Raw genomic sequence first — 12,227 nt, 5'->3', positions numbered from 1 at the left:
TACTCTTGAACGTGTCAGGCACCAATGATTGTGCAAAAGAAAAAGAAAAAGAAAGAGAAGAAGACAAAATATGCAAAAGAAAGAAAAAAAATGTGCAAAAGAAAGAAAGAAAAAAAAAATGAAAAGATTCATTGATTGAGGGGGAGCCTCCGCCTTTACTCACCAAATACCCCTTGATTCCTAATGGTTTGACTTTCCTTTGTCGTGCTTAAGATTCTCTTGTCGGAGGTCCAACTTTCAAATCACTACTAGGATTGAATCTAGTGTTTGTCAAACTCCAAGAGTCACACACACACTTTTATCATGGGATCTATGCTTTTCACATAATGCATCACTTTCTTGCATGAAGAATCTTCTACAGACTGTGCACATTGTGTTTACTAGTAATTGTGCTTCTTGGATGGTCTTGTGTGTTTTAAGATACTAATCTGAAATTTCTAGATTGCTTCACCATATTATTTTTGTCGTTTTCTTCTTGTTCATTGTTTTCAGTGTTTGTGGTTGCTTTTAGTGAGAGGGAGTTTGGTTCATCTTGACTTGGGTTGGTTTATGATCTTGCTTTTGTTGTTGGTTTATGATCTTGCTTTTGTTGTTTGAGAGTTGTTTTTCATGAGTCTTAGTTTTCATCTATTCATGTTTTCCATCTCATGTTTCAAGATAATCTTGTCCTATGTTTATTGTTTTTTCTTATACTCTTGTAGGACTAATAGTTGTTTTGGAGATTGTGGCACTAATAGCTGTTTTGCAGATCATGACCTTGAAAAAGAAGTTGGTTTTTGTTGGCTGTAATGGGTTGGGGTGTTTAGGATTTTATTTGTTAGATGTGTTTTGTCACGACATTGCCAAAGGGGGAGATTGTTAGGTTTTATTATTGACAATCCCGTTTGACAATGATTTCTTTAAGAAGTTGATTTTCTTCCAAAACTAGGATTACTTTTGAATTTCTATAAGTAATTGGATTTCTTCCAAAACTAGGATTACTTTTGGATTTTCTATAAATAGTTGGTTTTCTCCCAAAACTATTGAATTCTTCCAGATCTTCTTTTTGGTTCTTAAGGTTTATATCTGGGGATACTTTGTGAGTTTTCTTTGATGTTTTGATTGAGTATTCAACTCATGTTTTAAAGAGTATACATCAAAGGTTTTGTGTGTTTTACAAAAGAGAGAGTTGTTCTTCGGTGGATTCTGAAGAATTCGAGCCTGAAGCTTTGGTGGATTTCGGGGTGGCTCATCGTAAAGACAATTCCAAGGTGAAGACGGGTTGGAAGAGGCACATAGAGGTTTGTTCAATTAGGCGTGGATTCGCTAGGTAATTGAGAGTATACCTGTGTAATTCCTTTAAATCTTCTTAGTGGATTGTTTGTGGCTGTTGCCCGTGGTTTTTTAATCACAGTTGGAGATGTCCAATTGTGGTTTTTTCCACGTTAAAATCGTTGTGTTGATTTGTCTTGATTGTTTGATTGGGATTGTTATATACCGCTTAAAATTGTTACATAATCACAAATCAATATCTAGGGGATTTCTAGATTTTTCAGTTACAATACTTTTTTGAGAAAATCTAGGGATACAAAAAGTTTCAAACATAGAATGGATAGGTGTGACACACATATTCACATCTTGCAATTATAAATGTAAATTTTTTGTCTCACATCTATGTATTCTGTGCCGTTTTTGCAACTTACAAAAAAAGTTGTGTTCTGCAGCTCTTCCCAAAAAAGCCAAAATGGCTTTTTACTATTAAAACCATTTGAGGAGGTCAAAAAAAGCTATTGGTAAAATTATAACTATACCCTTCATGGATCAAAATGAGTCACGTATAGGTGAAATTGTACATTTTTTAAATTAGGTGGGGGTAATTTGATCGTTTTATTGTGATGTAATACCAAACCAAGCCTTAAGTCCCATCAAATGGGGTTGGCTACATAAATCATTCTTCTCCACGTGACCCTATCAAAGGCCATTTTATTAGTCAAATTAAGTAGATCCATATCTCTATTTACAACGCTAGCCAACGTTAATTTAGGCTTACCCCGTCCCCTAACACTCTCATCTACCGTTACAATATCGCATCTCTTCACTACAACCTCTATTGGTCTCCGTTGAATGTGACCAAACCATCTCAATCGATTCTCTCTCAACTTATCTTCTATCGGCACTACTCCTACCAATTCCCAAATACACTAATTTCTAATTCTGTCTTGCCTAATCTCGCCACACATCTACCTGAGCATTCGTATCTCAGCCACACTCATCTTATCTACATGTTGTTTCTTGGTTGCCCAACACTCCGTCCCATACAACATCGTTGGTCTAATCTAATAGTCGTTCTATAGAACTTACCTCCTAGTCTAGTGGGTATTCGTTTATTGCACGCACTTCTCCACTTACACCATCCCGCCTTAATCCTATGGGTCACATCCGCATCAATCTCCCCCGCTATTGTGACAATTGACCCTAAATAACGAAAATGTTCATTCTTAGGTAGTTCTTGGTTCTCAATCTTCACTTCTCTTCTGCTTTCATTGTTACTGTTACTAAATTTACACTCCATGCACTCTGTCTTAGTTCTGCTAATCCGGAATCCTTTAGATTCAAGAGCTTTTCTCCAAATCTCCAACTTTGTATTAACTCCTTCTCTAATCTCATCCACTAGCACAATATTGTCTGCAAAAAGCATACACCATGGCACGTCATTCTGAATATTTCTCGTCAACTCATCCATAACTAAAGCAAAAAGATAAGGACTTAAGGTAAATCCTTGGTGTAACCGTATAGTGATAGGAAATTCATTTGTCTCTCTAGCAAGAGATCTAATAGTGGTCACCAACCCTTCATTCATGTCCCTAATCACATCAATGTAACCTTTTGTCGCCCATTCCTTCTCTAACACTCACCATATTATATCTCGGGGCACTCTATCATATGCTTTCTCAAGGTCAATAAACACCATATGAATATTTCTTTTCTTTTTTCTATACTTTTCTATTACTCTCCTCAAAAGATAAATTGCTTTCGTTGTTGACCTGCCAGGCATAAACCCAAATTAATTCTCTGACACCTCTGTTATATCTCATAATCGGCATTCCATCACCATCTCCTACACTTTCATTATATAACACATTAGCTTGATTCCTCTATAGTTGTTGCAATTCTGCACATCTCATTTATTCTTATAAATTGGCACTAAAATACTTTTCCTTCACTTATCTGGCATGTTTCTAGTCAACAAAATTTTTCTAAACAACCTAGTCAACCAAGTAGCCCTTTTTTTACCCAAACACTTTCAAGCTTCAATAGAGATATTATCGGGTCCTAAAGCCTTATTTGATTTCATCTTTTTAAGTGCAATCTCCACTTCAAAGTTCCTAATCTTGCGATAGAACCTATAGTCTTAGTTTATCATATTACTGGCTATTTCTTCCCCTATTACCGTATCTCCATGTTCCTCATTTAATAGTTTCTCAAAATAATTCTTTCGTCTTTCCTTAATCTCTTCATCTTTTACAAATACCTGAGAATCCTCACTCTTAATATACTTAACTTGATTAAAATCTTCTGTTTTCTTCTCCCGTATCTTAGCAGGTTTGTATACCCTTTTCTCTCATTCCTTACTATCTAGTCTAGTGTATAGGTCATCATAAGCTTTCAACTTAGCATCTTTCACCACTTTTTTGGCCTCCTTATTAGCTAATCTATAGCTCTTAAGATTTTTCTTAGTTTTATCCTTCTGTTACTTTTTAAAGCACTATTTTTTTGCCATAACTACCGTTTGAACCTCTTTCCTTCACCACCAAGTTTCCCTAGAGCTGGGTCCCGTCCCTTTTGACTCTCTAAGTACTTCCCTTGAGATTCTCTTCATACAGTCGGCCATTGAGTTCCACATAGTGTTAGCATCATCTTCCAAGTCTCAAGTACCTTCCTTATCTATTCTATTCTTAAATATTTATAGTTTATCCCCTTTTAGGTCCCACCATCTTGTCCTATGACGCTCACCATCCTTCTTAGCTTGGTATTGCCCTCTAAAACATAAATTCAGTACCAAAATCCTATGTTGAGAGGTCAGGCTCTCTCCAGGAATCAACTTACAATCATTGCATTTTAGGCGGTCCACTTTTTTCACTAAGAAGTAATCTATTTGGCTCTTAACTAACCCATTCTTAACGATTATCAAATGCTCCTCCATTTTCTTATACAAAGTATTGGCCACTACCAAGTCAGAAGCCAACACAAAATCTAAGATACTCTCTCCAGCCTCATTTCTGTCACCAAAAGTTGTATCCACCATGCATCATTTCATAGCCTAGTTTATCTATGCCTACATGGCCATTAAAATCTCCACCTATAACTAGGTTCTCTCCTACGGGCATCTCTTGTAAGATCTCATCCGTTTGTTTCCAAAAATCCTTCTCAGTCTGGTTATCTAATCCTACTTGAGGGGTGTATGCATTAATAATGTTCAATATATTCTCTCCAATAACTAGTTTAACTAACATAATCATATCCCTTTTCCTAATGACCGCAACTACATTTTCCACAAGACCCTTGGCAATTATGATTCCTACCACATTCTTGCGTCTATCCTTACCACTATAATACAGTTTAAAATCAGTATCCTCAATTTCCCTAGCTTTCTCAGCCGTCCACTTAGTTTCTTGTCCGCAAGCTATACTAACTCTCCTCCTAATCATAACATCTACCAATTCCATCACCTTACCAATTAAGGTTCCTATATTCCAAGTGGCTACCCTAAACCTGTAGTCTTGTACTAGCTTCTTTACCTGTGCTCGTCTAGAAAAGCGCAAAAACTTTTGCCAATTTTTCACCGCACCCAGGCGTCGATGCAGTGTCGCTTGCTTACTTTTTGAAACACCCGGAGGCAGGCGCAACACATCACTTGAGGGGAACGATTTATTATTTAAACGATTCAAAGTAAGATTCATTGTCATAAGGGATCCGAGGGGTTTTTTTTACGTGTTGGCTGTCGGTTACCTAACACACAACCCTCCTCCTTAACCCGGGCTTATAATGCGATATCATAAACAAATATTAATTAAAAAAGTCAAAAGCAGCTTTTTATTAACTTCTTAAATCACTTTCTAAAAAAGCTAAAATGCGTGGTTAAAAGTCAAAAGTCAACTTTTAACTATCTTTCCAAAACATTTAGAACTTTCTATATTCCTCGCACAATCCATATTTTTTTGTTTTAAAAAAGTTCGGCCATGTTTGGTTTTATTCTTTGATTTTTTTTTGGTTGAAAAAATAGAAATTAATTTGATAAAAATAAACAGCAGATTTTTTTTTTAACTTTTTAAAAATGATTTCTTCTCTCCAAAAAGATAAAAATTATATAAAAATAATAAATATTTTTCATTTTTTCAAATTTTTCTTGAAATTAATTTATAATTTTAAAAAAAATCTAAAAACTAAACCTAGCCTCATATTTGGCCCTGTTTGGGAACTAGCTTTTCTGGCTTCTTTTTTTTTTTTTTTTTTTTTTTTTTTTTTTTGTGTGTGTGTGTGTAAAATAACTAATAAAGAAAAAAAATGCTAAAATATCAAATTTGACAAAATGTCTTTTTGTAAAATAACTAATAAAGGGAAAAAATGCTAAAACATCAAATTTGACAAAATGTCATATCCTACCCATCAATTAATCAAATATTTTTTTTTCACAATCATCTATTCAACTATAAAAAAATTCACAAGTTTTTTCCAAATCATATAAGTTAAAAAAGCCAACAATAACCAAGCTCCCAAATGAGCCCTTTATGACATAACAATTTTTTTTTTTTTCTTTTCAAACTTCAGAGAAATTAGTAGTGTAATTTATCAATTTTTTATGTGAAAATAATTTATTTGATAATGATCTCTAGATGATCAAAATTGAGACAATTACAATGTAATTATTCAAAAACATTTTCAAATCAGGCTTGTTTTAGAAAGTAGGAAAAAAAATTAATTTTTCAATTTTTTTTAATTTTTTTTTGAAAAAATGTAAAAAAAAAATTAAAAAATGATATGACTCAAATAAATCAATAAATTGACTTTTTTTTTTAATTTTCCAAAATGCCAGTGGTAAAATTTATAAGCATTAAGAATTAAATTTATAAAATATTTTTGTTAAAATTTTCCCATAAAAAATTCAATGTTGGTCCCAGTGAAACAGTGGCCCATCTCCCGAGGGCTGTAGCCTGCAAACTGCAGGCTCTTCCTGACCTGCCAAGCCCATTGAGCAGTCCAAACACATAACACGGTTTCGTACACAGGCCCACACTCTTCACACGTGCGACTCATTTCAAAAAAAAAAAAAAAAATTAGGGTTTTTCAAGGATCAGCGATCTCGGGCAGACTTTTCTTGCCTGCCCGTTGTGTTTTCACTCATCAACATCTCTCTCCCGCTTCTTCCAAGTATTCGAAATAGGTATATATATATATATATCTATCTATTCTATATACACTGACACACTCATATATATATATATATATATACGCATCATTTATATGTATCTACATATTCGATTCGATAGTTTCGTTCTCACTATCGATTGATCAAGCACAGAGAGAGAGAGAGAGAGAGAGAGAGAGAGAAGAGAGAGAAACCCTAGCTCCTGTGGTTAGCTGTTGCGGTCAAATAAGGTATACTTCTTCTGTCTCTCAACCTTGACCTAGGTCTTTAATTGATGTTCTTCGAGTGGATCTAATGTATTTGTTTGTTTTAGGGTTTAACATATGCTGATAATGAATTCGATGTTGATTGGGGTTTGGCCTTTTGCCTTGTTATTTTTGTGCACGAAATCTACGGATCTTTACTTGTTTTTGGTTGTGATTTCTGAATCGGTTATTTTCTATATCTGGTTGTTGTTTTGAGGGTTTATGGTTATGCTCTGTTTGTATTTGTCATTGTATCTGCTTTTTCCTTCCTTGTGTTTGTGTTTCTTTTTTTGTATAAGATGTCTGGGCTGTTTGTTTGGATGGAAAATAATTGCTGAAACATTTTCTTGGATGTTTTTCGGACTCTTATGTATTTGTTATTTGATGGGTAGTTTGGAATTTGAAGTTTGGGGGTCTGTTACTGTTCCTTTTTGCTTTGTTTTGGGCAGCTGAAATTTGTCTTTTTAGAAGGAAAACTTTGTCTTTTCTGGAAACAACAACTTGGAATTTTGAATTGCCATTTTTCTTCAACTGTTTTATTGAAGCGGGTATGATGGTTTTGAAAAGCATAGCTTTATTATTTCCAATAGAATCCAAATCGTGAGATGAAACATAGCCGTGCTGTTGAAAAAAGGTTGCTTATTATTGTGATTGGTACTAATGAGCAGTTTTGTTGAACAATTCACGGACCGTGAGAAGGAAAGGTTGCACTGTTCGTATTTCCTGGAAATTGGCATCCCTAAACTAGATTCTGGAACTAACTTATCAATATTTCATTATAGTTAAGCATGGTTGAAATTGGCAGACATAACATAGCAACTTTGAGCAACTTTGGGCCATTTTCTGCACTCTACTTTTTGTAACACTAAATGGGAGCCATTGTTCTGTCATACATTTGCTTTGACCAAGACATGTTTCGTTTCTTTCTTTTTTTCTTTCTAATTACACACGTAATCTAAGGTCATTACATAATCTATCCATCCCAGTACTGACATGGAATGGACTTTTTAATTTTTCATTGTTGGTTTAGTGTGGTGCAGCCTATGTATTCATACATCTTTTGTCTTTGGTGTATATTGTTGTAATCTTGTTAACTGTTTTGCCAAAATGTAATGTAGGAAAAAATGGCTTTGGAGATCACCCAATTTCTTTTGTCCGCTCAATCAGCCGATGCTAAGGTCCGGACTGAGGCAGAGGGTAACCTCAGGCAGTTCCAAGAGCAAAACCTACCATCTTTTTTCCTGTCTTTGTCAATTGAGCTCTCGAACAATGACAAACCCATTGAATCCCGTAGATTGGCAGGTATCCTGCTTAAAAATTCATTAGATGCTAAAGATGCTTCTAGGAAGGAACATCTTGTTCAACAGTGGGTGACAATTGATATTTCTGTTAAATCCAAAATCAAAGACTTGCTCTTGAGCACTCTTGGATCTTCAGCTCCTGAAGCAAGGCACACTTCTTCCCAAGTAATTGCTAAAATTGCTGCAATTGAAATTCCCCGGAAGGAGTGGCCTGAACTAATTGGATCGTTGCTTGTCAATATGAGTCAGCAAGATAGGCCTGCTTCATTGAAACAAGCAACCTTGGAAACACTTGGATATACTTGTGAGGAGATATCTCACCAGGATCTTATGCAAGAGGAAGTCAACTCTGTCCTCACTGCTGTGGTCCAAGGCATGAATGTTGCACAGCACAGCCCTGAAGTCCGCCTTGCAGCAACTAGGGCTCTCTATAATGCTCTTGATTTTGCACAGAGCAACTTTGAGAATGAGATGGAGCGGAATTACATTATGAAGGTTATCTGTGAGACGGCCGTTGCTAAAGAGGCTAAGATTAGACAAGTTGCTTTTGAATGTCTTGTGTCAATTGCATCGACATACTATGAGGTGCTCGAGCCTTACATGCAAACTATCTTTGAGCTTACATCAAATGCAGTTAAAGGAGATGAAGAGACTGTTGCACTTCAAGCAATTGAGTTCTGGAGCTCCATATGTGATGAAGAGATAGAATTTCAAGAGTATGAGACTGCTGAGAGTGGTGATTCTGGCTCTCCGCATTCCCGCTTCATTGAGAAGGCTCTGCCTTATTTAGTTCCTATGTTGCTGGAGACTTTACTGAAGCAGGAAGAGGATCAGGACCAAGATGATGGTATGTGGAATGTATCCATGGCTGGTGGGACATGTCTAGGTCTTGTTGCTAGGACTGTTGGTGATGCTATTGTGCCCCTTGTTATGCCTTTTGTAGAGGCTAATATATTGAAGACAGATTGGCGATCCCGTGAGGCTGCTACATATGCATTTGGCTCAATTCTAGAAGGGCCAAGTGTTGAGAAGCTCGCTCCAATGGTCCATGCAGGATTGGATTTTCTGCTTAATGCAATGAAGGATGAGAACAGCCACGTGAAGGACACAACTGCTTGGACTCTTAGCCGTGTTTTGGAGTTATTGCATACTCCATCTACTGGATTCTCTGTGATCTCCCCTGCAAATCTCCAGCGGGTTTTGGGGGTTTTGTTGGAGAGTATTAAAGATGCTCCACATGTATCTGAGAAGGTTTGTGGTGCCATTTACTACCTTGCTCAGGGTTATGAGGATGCTGGCACTAGCTCGTCTCTTCTTACACCATACCTTCCAGACATTATAACTTGTCTTATTGCTACAGCTGAACGAACTGACGGTGGTGATTCCAAGCTCAGGTCTGCTGCATATGAAACCTTGAATGAGGTGGTTAGGTGTTCGAATCTTACTGAAACATCTCACATCATAACACAACTACTCCCCGTCATCATGAATAAGTTGGGGCAGACTGTTGAGCTTCAGATTGTATCATCTGATGATAGGGAAAAGCAAGGAGATTTGCAAGCCCTTCTTTGTGGTGTCCTCCAAGTTATTATCCAGAAACTTAGCAGCACTGACGAGACTAAAGCTGTAATACTGCAGGCTTCTGATCAAATTATGGTATTGTTTCTCAAGGTTTTCGCTTGCCGTAGCTCTACGGTGCATGAAGAAGCAATGCTTGCTATTGGTGCATTAGCTTATGCCACTGGACCAGAGTTTGGAAAGTATATGTCAGAGTTCTATAAATATTTGGAGATGGGTTTGCAGAATTTTGAGGAATACCAAGTTTGTGCCATCTCAGTTGGGGTGGTTGGAGATATTTGTCGTGCTTTGGATGAGAAGATTTTACCATACTGTGATGGGATCATGACGCACCTTCTCAAGGATCTATCCAGCAGTGAGCTACACCGGTCTGTCAAACCCCCCATATTCTCTTGTTTTGGGGATATTGCTCTAGCGATTGGTGAACACTTCGAGAAATATATTCTTTATGCAATACCAATGATCCAGGGAGCTGCTGAGATCTGTGCCCGGATGGACAACAGTGATGAAGAGATGGTAGAATATGGCAACCAGCTCAGGCGCAGCATCTTTGAAGCTTATTCTGGAATTCTTCAGGGATTTAAGAATTCTAAGCCTGACCTAATGGTGCCACATGCTGCACATCTCTTGCAGTTCATTGAATTAGTTTGTAGAGAAAGACAAAGGTATTGCTGATTACTTTCATATTCTTCAATCCGCTTCCCAAGTCAGTTTCTAAAGACAAAGGTATGTGTTTATTTACCACACTTTATTCCTAATAGCTGTAATCCTGGTGGTTTTTGTAGGGAGGAGAGTGTGACAAAGGCAGCAGTTGCAGTGTTAGGAGATCTTGCAGATGCACTCGGTTCAAATGTGAAGATATTGTTAAAGGACTGTTCATTCTGTACCGAGTTTTTGGTTGAGTGTCTTCAATCCGACGATGAACAGCTCAAGGAGACTGCAACATGGACGCAAGGGATGATTGGACGCGTTTTTTCTGTCTGCGGGTAAAAGTTAGTTATTTCTTAAGTGCCGTTTTTTGTTCATGAAACTGCTTTTCTTGCTCTTCGGTTGGTAAAGGTCAAGTCTGTTAGGGTCACTAAGGTTGAGGTCATGTCTCCTTGTGCCTATTGTATTTTGCTCATACAAGTTTCTGAAATTGGGAAAATGTTTTATTATCCGCTTTGTATGAGAGTCAGAAACTTTCTTGCTAGAAAGTCAGCATTGAATTTGAAGCCATTACCAATGGAGAAGGTGGCCTCATATTCTTATTAACCTTGTTAAGTTCTATGCATCCACTGATCAGTGGTTCGGTTCATCAATTTTTGTCTTCATCCTTGTTTTAATATATGCTTTTTGTCAATTCTTGTTGGTTGATTCATTATTATTATGATGATATGAAATTTCAACATGACTACTTAGTTTGGTGGTACTCCGCTCTCACTAAGATCAGAAAAACTCTGTAGGGACCTGTTGAATGGGTGGTTTAAAAACCCTTCTATTCTGATCTTTAGCTATACTGTCTGGTGTGTGTGCAAGTATGTGCACTCTTTGTGTCTAGTTTTTGTAGTTTATCTGAGATTTATACTCTGTTGATAATTAAGTTGCTTTCTTGCACCTAAATTACATATATATAGAACATTGTTGGATTGATTGAGAATGTACGATGTCATAGGGAGCATTCAGTCTTGAGTATTTCTAGGAATTCATATATTTACGACTTTTAGGTTTTTGTTTGATTAGTAGGATTAATAGTGAGGAGATTAACAATCCATGAGATTAGTTTAAGATTAGTTATTGAGCTGGATTAGCGGGATAAATAATTCTCATGTCCACATTTATTTTGCAATATGTATGGGAATATATATAATTCCAATTATATGTTTGTGTTGTATTATTAGTTGTAGGATTAAAAAATCCACCAGTTTTGTTGGGTGGAATGTCCATTAAAATTTAATCCGAATAACACTAAATTGCAACCAAACATTAGAATGTGTCATATAAATTAATAATCTCAATTCTATATTGTAAGTCCGTCTAATCAAACAAACCCTTAGAGTGTGTTTCGAGTAGGGGTTTGCGCGGTGCGGATCAGTGCGGTTTGAGAGAAAAATAGAAACCGTATGACGGGTGGTGGATTGATAAAAGTGTCACTAAAATTTGTCATTTTCCTTATCAAAAACCGGCGGTTCGGTTGGCAAATAATGGCGGATTTGCCTTGGTGGTTCGGGCGGATTGGCGGTTTATAAAAAATATAATTCAAACTACAAAACTTAAATCAAAGAGTAAAAAAAAGACGAGAGATATTGTGATGTTAAGCATCTTGCGAAGCTTTCTTCTGATGCAGCAAATGTAGCAACAACATGATAATATCAACGACTATGCCATCAGTTCATTACAAGCATCTGTGGAAGCTACAATGATGAAATACAATACATAAAATTCCCCTCGAGTAGTAATGTAATACTATATTCTAAGGTATAGAACAACAAGCAAACTTAAGTAAAAAAGAATTTTTAGAATCTTATAAAATATGATTTAATAGCGGTGCGGGTCGGTGCGGTTTGGAAGAAAAATAGAAACTGGCGGATTGATAAAAGTGTTACTAGAATTTGTCATTTTTCTTACCAAAAACCGGCGGTTCGATTGACAAATAATAACGAATTTGCCTTGGCAGTGCGGTTTTGACGGTATTATGCACACCCCTAGTTTCGAGTG

General features: G+C 36.6%; 1 protein-coding gene across 1 annotated transcript; it reads left to right on the top strand.

Annotated features, from left to right (window-relative positions):
* Positions 1-6,326: 6,326 nt before the first annotated feature.
* On the top strand, positions 6,327-10,872 carry LOC114279057 (importin subunit beta-1). Its single transcript, XM_082891222.1, has 3 exons — positions 6,327-6,636; positions 7,770-10,195; positions 10,316-10,872. Exons 2-3 carry the CDS (start codon positions 7,776-7,778, stop codon positions 10,518-10,520), a joined length of 2,625 nt encoding a protein of 874 aa, XP_082747348.1. The 5' UTR covers positions 6,327-6,636; positions 7,770-7,775; the 3' UTR covers positions 10,521-10,872.
* The last annotated feature ends 1,355 nt before the right edge of the window (positions 10,873-12,227 follow it).

The sequence above is a fragment of the Camellia sinensis genome, chromosome 10 (genome assembly GCF_055761805.1).
Source record: "Camellia sinensis isolate YWXY chromosome 10, ASM5576180v1, whole genome shotgun sequence".
Lineage (NCBI taxonomy): Eukaryota > Viridiplantae > Streptophyta > Magnoliopsida > Ericales > Theaceae > Camellia > Camellia sinensis.
Note: the sequence above shows the minus strand (reverse complement) of the source record. Positions and strands in the feature narration are given on the sequence as shown.

What these genes read in the sequence shown, in the direction of transcription:
- LOC114279057 (XM_082891222.1), top strand. Translation starts at nt 7,776, where the DNA reads ATGGCTTTGGAGATCACCCAATTTCTTTTGTCCGCTCAATCAGCCGAT. An exon ending in GTTTGTAGAGAAAGACAAAG is followed by an intron (nt 10,196 to 10,315) that starts GTATTGCTGATT and finishes TGGTTTTTGTAG; the next exon opens with GGAGGAGAGTGTGACAAAGG.